General features: G+C 39.4%; 10 protein-coding genes across 10 annotated transcripts; 6 read left to right on the top strand and 4 right to left on the bottom strand.

The window, feature by feature from the left end:
* Nucleotides 1-816: 816 nt before the first annotated feature.
* BATDEDRAFT_87985 (dihydroorotase) lies at nt 817-2,201 on the top strand (the record flags this gene model as incomplete). The annotated part of the gene is made up of 5 exons (XM_006678683.1): nt 817-933; nt 1,051-1,210; nt 1,287-1,432; nt 1,508-1,627; nt 1,695-2,201. The coding sequence occupies 5 exons, from the start codon at nt 817-819 to the stop codon at nt 2,199-2,201; spliced, it is 1,050 nt and encodes a 349-aa protein (XP_006678746.1).
* Nucleotides 2,202-2,282: 81 nt separating this feature from the next.
* BATDEDRAFT_34953 (uncharacterized protein) lies at nt 2,283-4,440 on the bottom strand (the record flags this gene model as incomplete). The annotated part of the gene is made up of 9 exons (XM_006678510.1): nt 2,283-2,371; nt 2,456-2,537; nt 2,625-2,894; nt 2,986-3,045; nt 3,127-3,234; nt 3,355-3,692; nt 3,770-3,869; nt 3,984-4,122; nt 4,244-4,440. The coding sequence occupies 9 exons, from the start codon at nt 4,438-4,440 to the stop codon at nt 2,283-2,285; spliced, it is 1,383 nt and encodes a 460-aa protein (XP_006678573.1).
* A 141-nt stretch (nt 4,441-4,581) lies between these two features.
* On the bottom strand, nt 4,582-5,491 carry BATDEDRAFT_24432 (uncharacterized protein; the record flags this gene model as incomplete). The annotated part of the gene is made up of 3 exons (XM_006678390.1): nt 4,582-5,013; nt 5,080-5,251; nt 5,319-5,491. The coding sequence occupies 3 exons, from the start codon at nt 5,489-5,491 to the stop codon at nt 4,582-4,584; spliced, it is 777 nt and encodes a 258-aa protein (XP_006678453.1).
* A 110-nt stretch (nt 5,492-5,601) lies between these two features.
* Nucleotides 5,602-6,610, top strand: BATDEDRAFT_33164 (uracil phosphoribosyltransferase; the record flags this gene model as incomplete). The annotated part of the gene is made up of 4 exons (XM_006678492.1): nt 5,602-5,716; nt 5,896-5,928; nt 6,005-6,052; nt 6,118-6,610. 4 exons carry the CDS (start codon nt 5,602-5,604, stop codon nt 6,579-6,581), a joined length of 660 nt encoding a protein of 219 aa, XP_006678555.1. The 3' UTR covers nt 6,582-6,610.
* Nucleotides 6,594-8,983, bottom strand: BATDEDRAFT_36900 (uncharacterized protein). The gene is made up of 2 exons (XM_006678542.1): nt 8,852-8,983; nt 6,594-8,768 (listed from the first exon to the last, which is right to left on the bottom strand). Exon 2 carries the CDS (start codon nt 8,494-8,496, stop codon nt 6,736-6,738), a length of 1,761 nt encoding a protein of 586 aa, XP_006678605.1. The 5' UTR covers nt 8,497-8,768; nt 8,852-8,983; the 3' UTR covers nt 6,594-6,735.
* A 151-nt stretch (nt 8,984-9,134) lies between these two features.
* Nucleotides 9,135-10,561, bottom strand: BATDEDRAFT_24429 (uncharacterized protein; the record flags this gene model as incomplete). The annotated part of the gene is made up of 8 exons (XM_006678389.1): nt 9,135-9,187; nt 9,263-9,316; nt 9,373-9,533; nt 9,594-9,638; nt 9,700-9,839; nt 9,905-9,995; nt 10,056-10,194; nt 10,429-10,561. 8 exons carry the CDS (start codon nt 10,559-10,561, stop codon nt 9,135-9,137), a joined length of 816 nt encoding a protein of 271 aa, XP_006678452.1.
* Nucleotides 10,562-11,713: 1,152 nt separating this feature from the next.
* Nucleotides 11,714-13,326, top strand: BATDEDRAFT_34950 (uncharacterized protein; the record flags this gene model as incomplete). The annotated part of the gene is made up of 9 exons (XM_006678509.1): nt 11,714-12,044; nt 12,145-12,200; nt 12,266-12,306; nt 12,381-12,450; nt 12,525-12,577; nt 12,658-12,820; nt 12,889-13,013; nt 13,084-13,189; nt 13,267-13,326. The coding sequence occupies 9 exons, from the start codon at nt 11,714-11,716 to the stop codon at nt 13,324-13,326; spliced, it is 1,005 nt and encodes a 334-aa protein (XP_006678572.1).
* A 442-nt stretch (nt 13,327-13,768) lies between these two features.
* BATDEDRAFT_87982 (uncharacterized protein) lies at nt 13,769-17,593 on the top strand (the record flags this gene model as incomplete). Its single annotated transcript, XM_006678682.1, has 9 exons — nt 13,769-13,814; nt 14,280-14,635; nt 14,706-14,837; nt 14,927-15,048; nt 15,141-15,355; nt 15,435-15,648; nt 15,727-16,806; nt 16,889-17,327; nt 17,397-17,593. The coding sequence occupies 9 exons, from the start codon at nt 13,769-13,771 to the stop codon at nt 17,547-17,549; spliced, it is 2,757 nt and encodes a 918-aa protein (XP_006678745.1). The 3' UTR covers nt 17,550-17,593.
* Nucleotides 17,594-18,017: 424 nt separating this feature from the next.
* Nucleotides 18,018-18,793, top strand: BATDEDRAFT_24426 (uncharacterized protein; the record flags this gene model as incomplete). The annotated part of the gene is made up of 3 exons (XM_006678388.1): nt 18,018-18,034; nt 18,150-18,350; nt 18,478-18,793. 3 exons carry the CDS (start codon nt 18,018-18,020, stop codon nt 18,791-18,793), a joined length of 534 nt encoding a protein of 177 aa, XP_006678451.1.
* A 931-nt stretch (nt 18,794-19,724) lies between these two features.
* On the top strand, nt 19,725-20,231 carry BATDEDRAFT_88245 (uncharacterized protein; the record flags this gene model as incomplete). Its single annotated transcript, XM_006678681.1, has 2 exons — nt 19,725-19,811; nt 20,067-20,231. The coding sequence occupies 2 exons, from the start codon at nt 19,725-19,727 to the stop codon at nt 20,229-20,231; spliced, it is 252 nt and encodes an 83-aa protein (XP_006678744.1).
* Nucleotides 20,232-20,455: the final 224 nt, after the last annotated feature.

Genomic DNA, 20,455 nt, shown 5'->3' with positions numbered 1-20,455 from the left:
AGATCTGGTTTTCAATCATTATCGTGTCAATGTGTTAATCTTTTGGTTTGAAAGTATTCGAGTATTAGCTGGCTGTGATGCCACGTCAAGCCAGCATATAGGACATTGGTTCATGTTTTCCAATGCACTTTCAAGCCAACCATTGGATTTTCATACCACTGAAGCATCTGCAAGATCTCAAAAAGCAACACAAGAAATGATATGCAATTGATGCATAGTTTGTCGCGAGTTTATGCCGTTGCCATATTGTCTGCTACCCAATAACATTTGTGCATATTCATGAAATAGTTTAAGCATATTTTGGAATCATAAACAGTCAATCTCATGACATGATAGTTTACTGGACAACATTATTTTGTAAACTCATTAATTGAACAATTTCCTGGTGATCAGTATGAAAGCAACGGTTGCATTCCTGAAATGTAAACGTATCTGTGAGATTAGAATACAGGAGTTTACAAACTTGATGAGATTTGAATTCAATATCTGGTTTTAAGCTTGTTGATCGTACAATGTATGGTTATACCACATGTGGAGAAAACCATAGTTTGTATTATGATGAATGTTGTGTTGATTGAAAAGCAACTCATTTCCAACACGACGAATATTTAACGATTATTTATTCCTAATTTCTGACTGAATAAGGTCAAAAGAATGAAATTCTATATTGAAATAAGCGTAAATGTTCTGCTATTCGAATCAGCAATCCGTCAATATTTGCAAAACATGACAATTTCTTTCTGTTCTCATGCTCTTTGTCACCACTGAATGCGTACACATTTTACATTGAATTAATTTTCAATCTTGGCAAACTTCATGTCAATCACACTCCCATTGCTCGACGACTTTCATGTCCATTTACGTCAGGATGCTCTGATGCGTACTGTTACTCCGCTGATTGAAAGTGGGGGCTGCAAACTCGCCTATGTCATGGTGAGGTATTTTATGGAAACTGCAGTTTCACTCGACATGTGCGATGTTGCATTGCTTTAATCCATCGATATCCATTGCATGATAGCAATCGTCATATTTAATGTATTTTATTATTAGCCTAATTTGAAGCCGCCAATCAAGACTACTGAGGAAGCACTTTGTTACAAAGAACAGCTTCAGCAGCTTTCGCCCAACACTGAGTTCTTTATGACACTTTATCTGAATCCCGATCTCACTCCAACAGAGATTCACAAGGCTGCCAAGGCTGGAATAAAAGGTATGATGGTACCCATTTTTCTGGTTGGAATATAGCGACAGTTTTGAGTCGAGTGTTAAACCCAATACAACTGTAGGAGTCAAAAGTTATCCTCGTGGAGTGACCACCAACAGCGACTCTGGCATCGAAAGTTACACGGTGTACTATGAGGTATTCCGAGCAATGGAAGAAGCTGGAATGGTTTTAAATCTGCATGGAGAAGTTCCAAGCGATCCGTCAAACGTATGTTCATATTGAAGCATCAACTGGTTTTGAATCGTTACTCACCGTTCATCCGGCTTGTTTTTTTGTGATTAGGACATTTGTGTTTTGAATGCCGAGGAGCGATTTTTAAAGCATCTTGCACAACTTCATGCTGATTTCCCTCGTCTCAAAATTGTACTAGAACATGCCACCACCAAAGCCGCAGTAGATATGGTAAATCGGATCGTTATGATATTGCATACATCAAGTGGTTTAAAATTTGATTGAATTCGATATTCAGGTCAAATCACTTGGTCCAACAGTGGGTTGCACCATTACAGTTCATCATTTGCAGCTCTTGGTAGACGATTGGGCTGGTCAATGCCATCATTTCTGCAAACCCGTTGCCAAGTTTCCTCACGATCGTGATGCCCTTCGTCAAGTGGTGAGTCAAGGTCATCCTCGGTTTTTTCTTGGCACAGATTCGGCACCTCATCCTCGCCACACCAAAGAAAATACTGCTACTGCTGCTGCAGGAGTGTTTGTTACACCGTTTGTGATGCCCTATCTAGCCACTATTTTAGATTCGTTTGGCGCTTTGGATAGACTGGAAGGATTTGCTTGTCAGTTTGGACGTGCATTTTACGGTATTCCCAACAAAGATGCATCGACCAAGCAAGCAACTCTAGTTAAATGCGACTCTGGCTTGTCGATTCCACAAGAAATTGGGTTTATGGATGATGATGGTGTTGAAAGATCTGTTGTGCCATTTTGGGCAAACAAGACTCTGACATGGAAATTCAAATAAAAAAGGCATTGCTGAATTCTTCATCATGGATACAGTACATTCAAGTCTAGTCGTGTTTATTGATGGTAGAATGTAGTGTAATTAGAATCCTAGGTAGTTGAATGCGGATGACTCTTCCCATTCCTCAGGCTCGGCAATCGACTCGAGTTTGTGATCAGATCCATGTGTTTCTACAAGATTGTAAACAGAAAATGCAGGTTGATTGACATTACAGTTCAAACCCAATTTAGAAATAGACTTGTACCACAACTTACCAGTTTTGAATCCAAGATCTACACACTCTGAGCATAAATCAACTTGACTATCACCAGTGCAGTCTTTACATCGCCATCGCGTCTGTATGTCCAACAGCACCAAACATGGTGGATCATTAATTCCCTAACCCATAATACTCTTTAAACCAACAGTTTATAGCAGACTTACACCAACGATGGGCTCAATCAGACACATATCGCATTGATATCCATGATGTACTGGCTGAGCATTTTTTAAACTCAACAGTACTGCTTCGTCTTTTTTTGAAGGTTTGAGTGGTTTGACAGGAGTATGTAACAAGGAAGCATCATTTCGTGACTTGCTTTTAGAAGTTGACCCTCTTTTGCCGGTTTTGCTATTTCGTACAAATTCGTCATAGTCATTTTTATCAGATGGTGTTGCTGAAAATGGTAATGTCGTGACCGAGTCCATATCATCCTGTTTGAAATGATCAACAAATAAAACTCAGTTTTGATTACAGTTAAAAAGTATGGAAAAGAATTGGCTTTATATCACACACAAAACCTACATTGTCTTGTTGCGAGTTCATGGGAATAGTGAACCGGTTATGTCGTACATATGAATGAAGCTAAAAAATTCCAATACAGCATCCCTATTCATGGTTAAACTCTTGATTATGATGTTTAGATGGTTAAATATGCATGCCTACCTGGACTTTGGTTCGCGATCCCATTTTCTTTGAAAGAAATTCAAAATACTGCATTCCAGACAACTGCGGGCTTTCAGGAAACTCTTTTAATAAGGCTCGAAGTTTATACTAATATTCAACAATGAGGGGTTACAAAAAATGAGTACTCGTTGCAAATAAAGCAATGTAGATGAGTAGCGTGACGAGGTTTGAATATAGGTGATATAGACATCGAATAGCGTAACTCACCTGCTCTTCTACCGTCCACAACCTATAATTTTCCCCACTTCTTCCAATTCCAGGTCGATCTGAACTCTTTAAAGGTTTTTTAAATTTAGAGACAGAGTATGACTTTGGGGTGCTTGGTACATTTGAAACGTAAGCCGATAGCGTGGATGAAGGAGAGAATGATCGTGGTTTTACTGGTTGTGACTGTGTTCGTGTGAGGGAGGGTGCAGGCTTTAAATGATCTGGTGAGGGTTGACTAGCAAGCCGATCTAGCATATCCAAATCGAGCTGTGGAGGGTTGTACAAAGGTTTATCAGTTGTAGTCCGAAACAGTTGCGGACGGAACAAAGGAGGGTAATCTATATTGACAACAGTAGAAAGTTTAATGTCAATGGGCGTGTTAATCATACATAAAACTGTATTTCCCTAAACATACTGATTTCGACACGATGACGTCTTGATCGATTGACGTATTTGGCTAAATCTATTTCTGGACATGCGAATATTCTCTGTCCTTTTGGTATGGGTCCCAACTTCTATATTTGAAAAAGTATAGTTTAGCGAGTCACCTGATGGAAAACTGAAGTGTGTGTCTTGGATTTGAAATAAACTAGACTTGTATTCACCATACAAGATCAAGCCAAATGTACCTTTTCCATAAAGTCTTTTATAAACTTGCGTGGATCAGATATAGCCATGGATCTTAGTTCATCAAGCCGCTTGATATCAGATTCTACTTGTGACAGCTGGTTACGTAAAACCTTGAGTGCGCTCAATAGCAGTAATACACTAGAGTCAATTCAATAAAGTGTAGCAATTATCGGTCAATATAGCGTTTAAAAAGAGGACAGAGCAACAAGAACGTATAGCACTGAGTTGAGATTCCAATCCAGCAATGAATTTGACCTACTCTTCGTTGTTGGTTACCAATTCATTATCCAGTGTCAATGGTATTGGAATGTCTACATTATCAATAGCTGGGTCATTTTCTGCTACATGTATTGGTATTTTTGTGACTCCATCTAAACGAGGAGAAAGATGGTCTAAAGGTTGATTATCGATTTCCATGATTGAAGTATCTTGTTGAGGTTGAGCCATATCATCCATGATGATGAAGGAAACTGTTTAAGCACTAGTTTACAGAATGAGTTGGTGTAAAGTTTGCTAGCAAATTACCAGAAAAAGGGAAAAGTTGGTTTTTTGGATTTGGATTTGGAATTCAATTCATTAAACTTTTAATGTGCGCAATCATAAAGTAAGTTCAGTGTTCTTGTCATCGTACTGAATATATGCAGCACCGTCTATATGTCGATGTGTAAACGATTTTTTTGGGTTTGATTTATAAAAAAGTTGAATCAATTCCCAGTTATGCTTGAAATAAAACAGCATATTATCGTACTCTCCAGAGTATTGTTTTACGATATTCTCATTACAGCCATGTGCCAGATAAGCATCGAAATATTCTCGATAAAACCAGTAAATAGCTTCGATAGTAGCAAGAAATGTTCGATCAAACTGCTGGTATCGCCAAAACAAAGTCTCGTGGGATTCGATCTTGACATGACGAAACCCAACTTGACTCAACCGCTTTGTCATGGCTTTTGCTTGTTTCCATGTTCCGTCTAGTACAATCAGCCTATCAAACGAAGATGACTTGATTTGTGTGAGGGGAACAGCCGACTGGATAGAATGTAAAGATTTAGTGAACATCAAGTTTGTAAAAACAAGTCGAGATTACAGACTTACGGTTGAAGGAAAGAGTAACAGGACTCGAGAAGGATCAGGATACCTACTCATTAACTCAGTATCTGATGATGCACCTTCTAAATCAGCAATGTATATTTTGACTCGAGTTGGAGCAACAAGTTTAGCATGCGTTGAAGTTGTTTTGCCATGACATTCACCTGGATGTCGATATCTATAATAAAATCCAGTAGTTTAGAAATGGTAGAATGTATACAAGATAGAATGGGATGTACACTGACATGTCTACTGGAATGGGTAAATGAATAGAAGGAGGAGAGTGATCGAGTGGTAAATTGCATTTAGGACAAAAGTTTTTAGAACTTCGATTGCAACCAGGACAGACAGAACGTCGAGTATTGATCAGCACACTAGTGTCTGATATGTTCAGTTTATCAAATGGGTGAGTTGTCATAAAGTTGAAAATGAAGTTGAAAAAGACTGCGCAGACACTCTCCAATTGAACTCCATTTCAAATCGTTGATCAAAGTTTTCCTTTTCTGTTCAATCTCCGTCTTATTAACAATGTCTTATAAACCTCCTGCCAATGTCAGACTGCTCGACTCAACTCCTCAACTGAGAGCTCTCATGACTGTTATCAGAAACAAAAGTACTGGTCGAGGCGACTTTATCTTTCATAGTTGAGTTGATCAAAGTACTTGTATAACCCATGCAACTGTCAGGGTTGAATCTCAACCCATTTCTCATGGTTGTCATTCTGAGTTGTTACTGTCTCAAATACTCATTAAACCCTTTCAACTATAACCCATGTCATCTAATACTAACCATGATTCTATTCCCTTTATCTTGACATGTTAGGCGATCGAGTAATTCGTCTTTTGGTTGAAGAAGGTTGTATTCAATACTCAATGTTCTTGTGTCATCCATTTAAACTATTCAATACTCAATGTTCTTGTGTTTTTATCAGCACTCAATCATTTACCATTCGTAGACAAGTCGGTAGTTACTGCTACGGGTATGTTTTGCATGGGTGAGTTGACACTGCTATGGAGTTGATCGTCTTTTAACCTTTATCATTAGGTTCCGAGTACAAGGGTTTATCCCCACTGGGTCGAATCTGTGGTGTTTCAATTATGCGTGCAGGTGAATCTATGGAGCAAGGCTTGAGGGATTGTTGTCGCTCAGTCCGCATTGGCAAGATTCTAATTCAACGTGACGAAGCTACTGCTATGCCTCAGCTGTTTTATTCCAAGCTTCCCAAAGATATCGCATCGAGGTTTTGTTTGTTGCTTGACCCTATGCTGGCAACAGGTGGGTCCGCCAACAAGGCCATTGAGGTGTTGTTGAATCATGGTGTCATGGAAGACCATATTCTGTTTGTCAATCTGATTTGCTGTCCAGAAGGAATCAAGGCTGTCTTGGATGCTTACCCCAAAGTGAGAATCGTAACTGCCGAAATAGACAACGGCTTGGACGAACAGAGGTACATTGTACCTGGCTTGGGTGATTTTGGTTGCAGGTATTTTGGCACTCTCGACGAGTAAATCTGAATAAATCCAAGTGTGGCAAACAAGATATGATTTTATTTTAAAAAAGCTAAACTTGAAGGGATCATTGGGTCGCATACAAAAGTGCATAAAGTGGAGCAAACTGCAGCTCTTTAAAATTAGGTGGTCGTACAGCTTTGGGAAGAATAATTTAATCAACCTCTTCCATCTTGGACTCAACGGCTGCATCTTCAAGAGGTGGGAGATCGTCTGCTGCATCAGCAAGAATCTCATCCTCATCAATCGATAGACCAAGCTTGATCATGCGGTGAATGCGGCCGGCAAAGCTAGAGGGCTCCTCAAGAGAGAATCCAGAGGAAAGGAGTGCGGTTTCGTAGAGAAGTTGAGTCAAGTCCTTGACTGTCTTGTCATTCTTGTCTTCATCTACCTTGACCTTGAGAGCCTTGACAATCGCATTGTCGGGGTTGAGCTCAAGAGTCTTCTTGCCAAGCATGTAGGACTGCATCGAGGCATCACGGAGAGCCTGTGCCTTCATGATACGCTCCATGTTGGCAGACCAGCCGTATTGGTTGGTCACCAAAACGCAAGGTGAGTTGACGATACGGTTTGAAATGGTAACCTTTTCAACCTTGTCGCCAAGAATTTCCTTGATCTGCTTGGTAAGGGGCTCGAATGCCTCCTTTTGCTGCTTAAGCTTCTCAAGCTCCTCCTCGTCATCATCAAGCTCAAGATTCTCCTTGGTGCAGTTGAACAACTTCTTTCCATCATACTCCTTGAGCTGTTGGACGCAGTATTCATCAATGGGGTCAACCATGTACAGAACCTCAAAGCCCTTCTTTTTGAGAGTCTCAATAAAGGGAGAGTTTTCAACAGTAGCCTTGCTCTCACCAGTAATAAAATATATGTGCTTTTGCTTCTCGGGCATACGGGTAACGTAGTCCTTGAGAGAAGTGAGTTCTTCGCCAGACTTTGTGGAGTGGTAACGCAACAGCTCAGCAAGCTTGGCGCGGTTGGTGGCATCTTCGTGGATACCGAGCTTGATGCTCTTGGAAAAGGCCTCGTAGAATTTACCAAAGTTCTCCTTGTCCTCTGCAATCTCCTCGAACATTTCAAGAACCTTTTTGACAATGTTCTTGCGAATGACCTTTAGGATCTTGTTTTGCTGGAGGGTCTCACGAGAAATGTTCAAGGGAAGATCCTCAGAGTCAACAACACCCTTGACAAAGCCAAGCCATTCTGGAATAAGCTCGTCACAGTCGTCCATGATAAAGACACGACGAACATACAGCTTGATGTTGTTGCGCTTCTTCTTGCTCTCAAAGGCATCGAATGGAGCACGACGGGGAATATACAGCAGAGCGCGGAATTCGAGTTGACCTTCAATCGAAAAGTGCTTGACAGCCAAGTGGTCCTCCCAGTCGTTGGTGAGTGACTTGTAGAAAGCGGCATACTCTTCGTTGTTGATGTCGTCGGGGTTGCGAGTCCAGAGGGGCTTGGTCTTGTTGAGCTCCTCAGTCTCCTTGACGGTTTCCTTGACCTTTTTGGTCTTTGGCTTTTCAGACTCCTCGTCAACTTCTTCAATCTTGGGCTTGTCCTCGTCTTCCTCGGTCTTCTTCTCCTCGACAGCCTCGGCAGACTCGTCTTCAACCTCCTTTTCAATCTCCTTGTCAACAATGAGTTGAATGGGATAGCCAATGAACTCGGAATGCTTCTTGACAATTTCCTTGATTTTCTTTTCTTCCATGTATTCCATCTGATCCTGTTTCATAAAGAGACGAATGACGGTACCGCGGCCAATGGATGGGTTGATGGTATCGCGGGCAATAGTGAAGGAACCACCGGCGGCAGACTCCCAGATGTACTGTTCGTCGTCATTGTGCTTGGTGATGACCTCGACCTTGTCAGCAACCAGATAGGCAGAGTAGAAACCAACACCAAACTGACCAATCATGGGAAATATCAGCACCTCCCTGGAGAGCCTCCATGAAAGCCTTGGTTCCAGACTTGGCAATGGTACCCAAATTGTTGACAAGATCAGCCTTTGTCATACCAATACCCGAGTCACGGATTTCCAAGACATTCTGATCCCGAAGGGGGTTAATGCGAATAAAGAGTTCCTTTTCCGAGTCCAACTTGGAGGGGTCAGTGAGAGACTCGTAGCGGACCTTGTCAAGGGCATCGGAAGCGTTTGAGATGAGTTCACGCAAAAAGATTTCCTTGTTACTAAAAAATTAAGGGTTCAAAAAACAAAAATTAGAACCAAGCTGTGCACACTAGAACACAAGAGAACATTTTAGAAAACTCACCTGTAGAAAGTGTTGATGATTAGAGACATCAGCTAGTAGGATTAAAGTTAGTCATGGAGTCGACAGTAGATCAAACCAAGGGCAACACACAGTACCTGAGAAATCTCAGCCTGGAATGCAAATGTTTCTGCCATGATAAAATAATAAAAAGTTGAGTGAAAGAAAATGGAATTTGAGCGTGCTTTTTATAGTTGAAAATTGTAAAATTTATTCCATCGCATTCGTTAGAATTCTTGTCGGGGATTTCATAGAGAATCTTGTTTGAGAAATCCTAAAAAGTCGGTTACTTTACCCATGTCCACGGATGAAGAAATGCCAACACTATCAAGCTTATTACTAATAAAATAATAAACGTCCAACACATGCATGATCTGGATTTGGCTTGATAACTGCTTGCTACTCTCAACTCACTGTGTGCTCCTTCGACATGAACTGCCGTTGCTCCCACATTGCTTTCAATGTTATCTATCATTCATTCTGTTAGTATCTTATTCCCTGCTCTTTGTTCCTTGTCAACTTACCCAGTAAATATTGCTGCTCATTCACTAATGTGCCCAGATCTCGAAAAATCTCATTGACTTCCTGAATTGACCGCTCAATTCCAACCAGATCTTGCTCTCGCTCAACAATCAATGCTTCATTAAACTCTACTTCCGCATCCAGTGCTCGCAGTTGTGTCAATCTAGACTCATCACATTCAAGTTAAACCACATCCCATTTTTTTTTGTATTCAATCACTTACTGCTGAGTGTGTCCAAGAAGTGGTTCATCCTCTGTAGCTTCTTCCCTGTGTATTCAATCCTTGTTAGTCTTGGTTGTAATCTTACATAATTCTCCTTCATTCTTACAAGTCAAATGCTTTGCGCGCTCGTGCCATTGATACAAATTCTCTCGATTTCTCCGCCGCTATCCTCGACTCTTCTTGAAATCTACGAAGTATTGCCTCGAAATCCTTTTGGAGCTTCTTTTGTGTAATTCGAGTTTGTCGCTATTCTCAATCAAAACTTGTTTGTAAATCTACATTCAATCACTTTCAACAAGAGTCATGCTTACATCTCCTTCGGATGGCTTGACTGCCATCACTTTTTTTAGATCCAAACTGATGGTCTTGATTAGACTGCGAGTTTGTTCCGTCACATCGTGTCTAATCCATACAATTCAGGTCAGTGACAGCACAGAATAAGCTACTTTTACAAACACTTACAATTGCTGGTGCATTGCTGGTGTATCCTGATGTCCACCAAACAGGTTTTGTAATCTCTGGATCGTTGCTACATTGCTCGATACTTTGAATATACTTTCTGATACACTGTTCCAAAGCCTGCGAAACTCTTCAGAAACATCTACACATTATAGTGTGGTAGATAACATTGCTTTAGTTTTACAATAAAATAAAATAAACGATGCAGCCTTGAATGAGCTTAAAAGATAATAGGTTGAATGCAAAGGCATAGGACGGATAAAGTGATGGAATCAACTCTTGCTCTACACTTTATAGCATCCCAAGTCCAAGTCCATCCTGTTCTTTTATAGTTGCTTGACAGCAGTTTATCAATAAGCAAAACCAACTCTCATACTCGGTGTGCCTTGTGCATTGGAAGATGATATGCCTGCCTGACTCAATGGAATCTCCACTGCTGCAGACAAAGACTGTCCTGTATAACCTCTGCTAGCACCATTTCCGCTAGTTCCAAAATCAGCAAATGACATGATTCGTATCAAGTTACAATCGTATTCACGTAAAATGAAACACTTTGTCTTGCAATGATTCTTGGAAATAAGCAACCATCAGCATTCTTTATTCTCATTACATATCGATTACTTGAATCAACACACATTATAGTTTAAAACGCATTTCTCTTTTTTTGTTATAATTATATACTGCACAATCGACAAGTTTGAAATCAGATATTGGGTTACTGTTGTTTTCATCAGTATTGAACCACCAAATTGAAATGTATTGTGTACTTGGGCACTAATGTTCTATTCTATATGAATAGGGCTGTAAAGTTGTCAACTTTAATCCATTCACTCTATGCTCGTATTGTTTATTCCAACAACTGAATAGACATATGTAATGTATTTATTTATGATCCAAATATAACTACTTTTGAATTCAGATTGATGATTGTGTTGTATTCAAATATCCCGAGTTTGCCATGTAAATGTCAAAAAATGCATCTCAGTGTTGCTGTCAGTCTTGAATCAGACTCATTTCTTTCGTCTGTATAGATTAAATAGTCCATCCTTGAATTCCTGCAATGTGAAAATAAATAAATGGTCAGTAATGCAAAGCAAACAATCAAACAGTCTCGACGGATATACCTTGACAAACACTCCTGTAAACTAAACCATATTTAAACACTAATGTCAGTCATGTTATATTCATAGACCAAAGGCTTTACTAGTCGACAGAAACAAGTGCACAAGATTCAACAAATAGTTTAATGCTTCTGCAGAAATGAAACTCACAGAATCGTTTCTAGGTTTCCAGATTGGCTCATTGTTTGCTATTTTTGATCTTGCTAATGGTTGATACACACACATAGTATTAGCTTAGTCATAAGTACCGCATTAAGCTATAATATGTCATGAATTCATACAAGCTGAACCCCAGCAATCAGCTCTATTGCTCATAGTTTACACAGTAATGTACCATTAAACATGCCAGACTGAGTTCGATGCACAAAGGCTTGAAACAAAGAGTTTTCTGAAATAACCTTGACAAGGTATTCGTGAATAGCTCTTCTCCATGGCATGATCGAATGTGTGGTTATGAAACGGAGGGTCAAACTAAAATTTCAATAAAAAATATTTACTTTACAAAACTTGAATTAGAAACCATTGGATTGATTGACCAACATGACATTGTCAGCAACTCCATTCCAACTTCATCATCAAATTAAAAACCAGCCCAAAGAATATGTCTTTCAACTCGCTCCAGCCATAAATGCTACTCATATAGCTGCTGCTCATACACAGGGTTCTATCTCCATTTATGATATTCAAACCTTGAACCTGATTACAAGAATCAATCCAGTGGATGAATATCCTACAGTATTGACACAGATTATGTTGGATCATACCAATCCACAGCTTGTTTTATCAAGCAACAAGAATGGGTTGGTGTCTTTGTGGGATTTACGAACTAAATCTGTAAATGGAACGCATTCGCCTGCTATGGCTTGGAATGGTGAGTCAACACTGTGTTGTTACTTTAATACTCAAAGTATATGTGTTGTATCGATCGTTGAGTTGCATTGTATTGAGCTGTATTGGTTTTGTGAATATAGCCGGAGCACCAATACTTTCATTTGATATCAATAGTTCGCATTCTATTTTGGCTACAGTAAGTATCGTTTAAAACGATTGGTTTTATACTTTAAAGTATAACTTGATGCATATAATGTTTAGGGATCAGAACTGTGTGGGGAAGACGCCAATATCAATTTCTGGTATGGATCTTGAATTTTGAATGCACGTCAAATCATTTGAATGAAATACTAAAGCTGCATACTTTAAACTAAAGGGATATTCGATCCAATGAAAAATCATGTTTGGCAGTTTTTTCTGAATGCCATTCTGACGATATCACGCAGGTAACACTTCAACCGCAAAGTGATTGAATCAGTTTTCATACACGCATCTAACCATAATACGCTAATGTTGACAGATCAAATTTCATCCAACTCAAGCAGAAGCAATGATTTCTGGATCAACTGATGGGTTAGTACATGATGTTGAAAGTGTGTTGATTTGACTACCATTCTTTTGTATGCTGGTATAAGCTAACATTACAATTTTAGACTCATTTGCTTATACAACCTATCGACATGGGAAGAAGATGATGCACTTTATCAAGTCATCAAGAGCAATTCTGTTAGCAGACTTGGATTTTTTGGTCCATCGGCCGAATACATTTATGCAACATCACATATTGAAACCATGTCGTTGTGGAAATTCCTAGAAGTATGAAAACACCATTGTATTATAGTATTGATGGAAATCATTAAATCGTTGTCATGTTTTTTGTATAGGGCGACAAGATTTGTGTGTTTGATGACGTCCGAGGCATATCCGAAGAACTTAAACTAGACTACCTAATTGATTGCACATATGAGCCTGAAGGACAGCGTCTTTATGTCACTGCTGGATCTCAAGAGTAGGATGCTGATATAGATGGTGGTATTCCATGACTTGATATGAATGACTAATGTAATTGATTCATCTAGGGGAGCAATTGGAATTTTGGATGTGAATTTAACTCATCTTGAGCTTGCTTACACTTTAAATGGTGGACATGAAGATATTGTACGATCGACTCACTGGGACACCAAGGTTTGCCAAGATTAAAGCCATCAATGTATAATCAATGGTCGTATAATGCAGACTAATATGTTTTAAATTGGATATAGATGAGAACAGTGATTTCAAGTGCTGAAGACGGAACAGTAAATGTTTGGGCACAATCATAAAATTGAGCCCAAATCATGGTATTAAACAATAAAAAGGATTTGCCATGAATTGATTAAACATTTTAAATTCATATGAAACAGTGAAACTAGATAAACAGTCAATCTTGTGAAACAATGTTGAATGAATTGAACAGTATTGTTCCTGTAAACTCTCTAGTCTTGTGCTGGTGATTAAAACGATGCATTCATGAACTAGAACGCGAGTGTATTCGAGATTAAAAAACATGATTGTCAATCAACAGTTCATGTTGTACAAAAACAAGTTTAAACTAGTTTGCATTACAGTACAAACAGTGAGCATTGAATAACAATCTTTAACAGGAAAACACTATTCAAAGTTCGTTTTGCGTGAACACGGTAAGAATGGTTTAAATGAAAGTCTGCCATTGCGCTTGAATTCGCTTTTATTGTTGAATCTCGTTATTCAAACCTCATTGCAGTCATGACTGATGTGCCCCGTCCTCGCTTCTTTACTACCAACAAAAAAGGTGGGCTGTATACTACCTTTTGCTCTGCAAACAACTGAGTGCATCTTCTTGCCAACTACTTCAGATGGTCTTGTTTCAATTCGAGGGCAGCGTGGACAGTAGTCATTCATATTGAACATTGGCTTAGATAAAGACTATAGTGTGGGGTATATTCTACTGTATTCATCTGCGTTGGCTCTGTTTGAATAGTCGGGTGTTTTTATACATTAGTTGAACAGACTGATTCAAGTCAGTGCTGTCATGACAACTCCCATTGGTTTGCACTAGTAACTGGTTGATCCACCAAGCAAAGAACTCTTGTTTTGATTATATTCAAGGGTTCGATATCATTTACTTGATGCATGATTTGTCTAATGTATTCAATTATTCAAGCATATTTGCGTTGATCTTGTGGTTGGTTTAACCTTCAATGACAGTATATCGCATGCAATTATTAAACCAATCTTATCACATCTTTGATTTCAGGAGAAAACTATGAACTCAAGGTAGATCTCAACAGCGAGTATCGTGAAAAACGCAAGGAAACTGTCAAAAAAGTCATTGCTAATATGACCATCGGAAAAGACGTTTCTTCCTTGTTTGCTGATGTCGTCAAAAACATGCAGACTGAGGATTTGGAATTGAAGAAATTGGTTTATCTTTACTTGATCAACTACGCCAAATCTCAGCCCGAACTCGTCATTTTGGCTGTAAATACGTTTGTCAAGGACTCAGATGATCATAACCCGCTTATTCGAGCATTGGCCATTCGAACTATGGGATGTTTGCGAGCTGAGAAAATTGTCGATTATTTACTCGAGCCTCTCAAAAAGGGCCTCAAGGTGAATACCCAGTATCTCGAGGTTGGCTGGACTATACACTTACTTTTTTCGAGTTTTTCCATTCATTTAGGACGAGGATCCATATGTTAGAAAGACTGCCGCACTATGCGTTGCAAAATTGTTTGACTTGAACCCCGGTATTGCCATTGACAATGGGCTTATCTCTATTCTTCAAGATATGCTATCTGATCGCAATCCAATGGTATACTCATACTTTTAGAATGTGCTGGCTGTTTTAATTCAACAGTTGCTCATTTAAACAATACATATACTCTTGCATCCAACTAATAGGTAATTACCAATGCTGTGGCTGCACTGGTCGAAATCAGTAACGCTTCTGCTCAAAAAGATATATTCGTCATTACCGATTTTCTTTTGCAGAAACTGCTGGCTGCTCTCAACGAATGTACAGAGTAAGCATTTTTGATGATATATATAGATCAATCCAATTCCTACACAATATATTGCTAATATCCATTTCACCTTGCGCGTTGTATATGTGTAGATGGGGTCAGATCTGTATCTTAGGGTCACTTGCCACATATCGCCCACGCGATGTTCGAGAGGCTAGCGATATAATCGAGCGTGTTATCCCTCGTCTTCAGCATGTCAACTCCAGTGTGGTTTTGTCTGCAGTCAAGACCCTCATGATCTATCTTGGTTACAACTTTTCTGAAGAATTAGACAAGACTATTATTCGCAAGCTCGCTCCTCCATTGGGTATGTATCCAATACTGATGCTTTTTAACTATTGTATCGTGTTGCCAACATACTCTTTACCCTTGACTTTATACCACAGTGACTCTTCTCTCCTCGCAGCCTGAAATCCAATATGTGGCACTTCGCAACATCAACTTTATCCTTCAAAAACGTCCTGAAATTCTTACCCAAGAAGTTCGTGTTTTCTTTACAAAGTACAATGACCCACCCTATGTAAAGCTGGAGAAACTAGAAGTAATTATCAAGTTGTGCTCAGAAGCCAATGTAGACCAAGTTATTTCCGAGTTGAAGGAGTGAGTAGACCTTTTAACAGTGTTTTGGGATATTTGCAAGATACCGTCATCTCATTTTTTATGTGCAATGTCAATTAGATATGCCAGTGAAGTGGATGTGGATTTTGTTCGTAAATCTGTACGTGCAATTGGCCGATGTGCCATTAAAATCAGTTCTGCCTCTGACAAATGTATCCACACCCTTCTTGAACTCATCAAACTTGGTGTGACGTATATTGTTCAAGAGTCCATTGTAATTATCAAGGATATATTCCGCAAGTACCCCTCAAAATACGAAGGCATTATTCCAGAGCTATGTCAAAATCTAGAACTTCTTGATGAGCCCGAGGCCAAGGCATCTTTAATTTGGATTATTGGCGAATATTCTGACCGCATTGAGAATGCATCCGAGTTTCTTGAGCACTTTTTGGAGAGTTTCAAGGATGAGGCATCCAAAGTGCAGCTGCAGTTGATTACAGCCACTGTGAAACTATTTTTAAAACGGCCAGGCTCGGCTCAGAATCTTGTTCAGCGCGTACTGCAAACATCTACTCAAGTCAATGATAACCCAGATATCCGTGATCGTGCATACGTGTACTGGCGACTATTGTCCTCCAACCCTCAGGCAGCCAAAGCAGTGGTATTGGCTGAAAAACCACCTATTGAGTCGAATACAGGAACGGTTAGTGAAGGGTTGTTGGATGAGTTGATTTTAAATATCTCTTCTCTTGCTTCAGTGTATCACAAATCGCCTGCATTGCTTGGAGGAGCTTCGTTGGTAGATTTAGCACAGTATCGACAAGACTTTGCTGACGGCGAAGATGAGTCTGATTTACGTCGGAGCGCTGTACAACAAGCTGTTCAGGCTATGGATGACACAAGTATGATTGGGAATTTGCTTGATCTGGATTTTAGTACTCCGGTGATTCAACCCAATCTAGTCGCTTCTGGTGCGAATGCTACAACTCTTGATCGTCGTGGTATTACTGATTTACTCTCACTGGATATGGATATGTCGCCTGTTGCACCCTCTCCCATGAATGACGGTGCATTTGGGCTTGATAAAATGGGCTCTCCTGGTCGTACAAATTCTGGACCTCGATATGTATTTCCCAAGACAGTGATGTTATCTGCCAGCACCTCCCAAGGGCTTGATCTTAGCGGCACCTTTGCACACAGGTAAATAGCAAAAAATGTTTAATCGATTGCATCAAAAACTATACAACTTGGTATTGAATGCTTGACTGAATCAATTGTTTAGAAATGGTGCTTTATTTTTAGACTTGAGCTTCTCCAATGCATCTGCTGGACCCATGTCAGAGTTTGCGATTCAATTCAATGTTAATATGTTTGGAATCACCCCACTGGCTGCACTCACAGTTCCGGAGCCTCTAGCACCGGGAGCAGTAGCCTCAATTTCTCTGTCACTCGGCACTACAGGAAATACACAAAAAACTGATCCTGCTAATCTTGTTCAAATTGCTGTCAAAAACAACTGCGGCGTATTTTATATGCAGACGTACGTGCCTCTGCATGTAGTGTTGATTGCAGTTTCCGATTCCTCGCCCATTGCATTCAATTCCGTGTGGAATAGTGCTAGCGGTGGTGAAAAGACATTTACGCGTGCTAGTGGTAATATGAATGACATGGCTAGTAAGCTTCAACAAAATGGATTTAGTATTGTGAGCCAAACCCAACAGGTAATGATTTGTATTTAATGTCGTTATGATGGTTGGTGTAGATTAGGATTAACATTTTTGTGAAATTAGATGATTCAAGCACTTGCAAAGACCTGCACAAACTCAATGCTTGCACTACAGATACAAGAGGATGTACTGGGTGATGTGCAAATTGTTGTCAGATCTCCTGCGCATGATATTGTTGCTATAGCTCAACAATCGCTTGATGGTATTCTTGCTTGACGCAATGGTCCAAAATAAACATTTATTTTTGTCAAGCCACTATACTTTTAATGGCAATTTGTTTGACATACTGATATTTTCCGTCATTTCGGTTGCTTTTAAAAACTCATTTCTTTTAGAGATTTGAAAGAGAATCACTTGCTATCCAAGCAAATAACCATTCAACGGTTTGGAATACGTCGTGTGACTGAATTAAACTTTTTCTAAATCATTATATTTTCAACCAAAACATGTTTGAATTGATTTATTGTATTCCCAACAAATGAACACTATTTCTACTCTTGCCATGCATTAAATGCTACTGTCACTTGTCTAGACTGATTTTTAAAACAATCGTAACATGAACTTGGAATTCTTTGAGCTGTTTTTGGCTGAAAAAAGCTTTGTTGCTTTCTTGAAATCGATTGGTTTACACTTGCAAGTTCATCCAACAAGTCAAAGCCAGCATTCGTCATTACAATAAGGAAAATGAGTTTATTTACAAGGTAATGCTGTTTGGATGAATTACCATGTTCACATCATATGAATGTGTGTGGTATTTGAACGAATTGGCACTATGAAACTGGAGTGAATTTAAACCAATTCAATACTTGGTATTAGGATGTATATCGACAAGACTTGGTTTGCATTGCGACAGAGAAACCATTCATCTCGCAGTTTGACGACCAGCAACTCTATCGATGCACCTAGCCAACCAAGTGCTACAGTCCCAGCACGTGGGTTAAAGCATGTGTTCAAGGAATATGGACCAGTTGGATTCATTACATATTCAAGTATATCGCTTGTTTCATATCCAAGCTGGTAAATACAGATCTGCCATTCATATTGAGATGAATTGCAATATTCGATCTAAATCACTAACGCACCGTTAAACGATTTGTGTTGCATATTCTTCATCTATATGATGACTTGTATACTGTGGAAACAGGGTTGCAGCCATCTATTTTGGTGTGGATGTAACTCCCATAACATCCAAAATGAATGATTTGAAACAGTGGTGGGCATCGACTACATCCCAATCTGATGATCAGCCTTTGTATACTGACATGTCTTCAACTGAACCTTGTACATCGGATTGGTATACAACAGTTGGGACAACCTTGCTTGTTGCCATGACTGGACACAAGATTATTTTCCCGTTGAGAGCTGGGTTGACCATGTTTTTGACTCCATCCGTTGCTCGGTTTATGAGAGCAAATAACCTCGAGTTTTGGATGAAAACCAAACCAACTGTCAAGTCCTAAAGGTTGAATGCCATCATCGTATTCATATAAAATGGATGATTAGACAAGGATGTTAGTGTATAATAAACTGCCAGTATCATCAAATAATGAATGTCAATTCACTGGACAGCATTGTTTTGTAAACTCTAGTCGACCAATCTTTTGATGATCGGCATGGAAACAACAGTTGCATTCCCAAAACACGATCTCTTAAACTAGATGACGAGTGTATCCGTAAGATTAAAATACAGCAAGGATGGGTTTGATTGAAACGAATTGAATCTAATATCTGGTTTCAAACTTGTTAATCGTACCATGTATGGTTATATTAGAGATTGCCAAGGAGCACGTTTAAAATTATAATTTTGTGAATCATACGATGGACATTGTGTTGATTGAACAACAGTCAATACCCAACAAAAAAAGCAAAACGAATAGTTATTGTCTATTTCAAAAAGGCAATCAATGCAAGATAATACAAAATACTGCGCGAATATGGCGTAAATTCATAGACTACAAATTTAAAAGTTGAATAGAAACACAACTAGTGTGGATATCCATACATATTGAACAATTAGATCTGGATAAGTTTTAAACATTCTCATTTGTACTCATCAACTGTTGGGTTGTTCTATTCATTCAACTTGCACTATTCAACCTTGTAAAATCAACAGGATGCAAGACCCATACTCGCAAGTACTCACATTGGTTTTACTGGTCTTGACACGATGGATTCTTCACGACTACATGTTTCGCACATTTACCGACAACAATCAAGTTCCTATACATTGGATAAAAACTCGAAAAATAATATATGGGCGAGTAGTCCGAGCAGTGGATGGTGACGGTATACGCATAGTTGAGTTGTTCAACATTCTAGTTGTTTGTCGTGTTGGACAAAAAGGAATTGACTGTAAACGGTCGAGTTGTATCCAAATAGACTCATTTGCCTATGCTGGAACGGTGGTGTCAACCAGCACAAGCTGGAGATCCAAAAGAAACGTTGTATATTCGTTTAGCAGGCATCGATGCACCCGAGGTAATCGTAGTATTTCATCATGTTCAAACACTCACCCCCGACTCATCCAAACCCATCGATTTAGAGTGCTTGTTTTGGTCAACCAGATCAACCCTTTGCTCAAATAGCCAAATCGTGGCTTGGAAGCTATTTGAATGGCCGAATTGTTCGTGTTCAGCTTCTACGTCGCGACCAATACAATCGACTAGTTGAGTTGTTTGATCCGTCGTAACATCTCGTTAGGATTTAAAATGGTGTTGATACGTTATGTTTTAGATTGGAATGGTGTGGGTCAATCCTGCATGGTGGCCTGTCCTACCAACACGTAACGTTTCAATTGAAATGCTAAGAAGAGGTTTAGCTGTCATGTATCGAGCGACTGGTGCACAGTATGGTGGCAACCCAACACAGTTTAATCGGGTTGAACAAACTGCCAAGTAATTATTTGCTCCATGTGTCTTATTTATTTCAAAAGACTAAAGCACACAATTTTTACTTTAGGGCAATGCGAAGAGGACTGTGGAAAAGTGGAGACCAGTTTGAAACCCCTTTAGAATTCAAAAAGCGAACGAGAGCAATGCACGGGTGATTACTGCTCAATCGGATAGCCAAACTCTAAATTACATGTCATCCATCAATCTATTGCAGCTGAATAGACAATTTCA

The sequence above is a fragment of the Batrachochytrium dendrobatidis genome (assembly GCF_000203795.2).
Source record: "Batrachochytrium dendrobatidis JAM81 unplaced genomic scaffold BATDEscaffold_5, whole genome shotgun sequence".
NCBI lineage: Eukaryota > Fungi > Chytridiomycota > Chytridiomycetes > Rhizophydiales > Batrachochytrium > Batrachochytrium dendrobatidis.
This window is presented reverse-complemented; position numbering and strand designations above follow the sequence as displayed.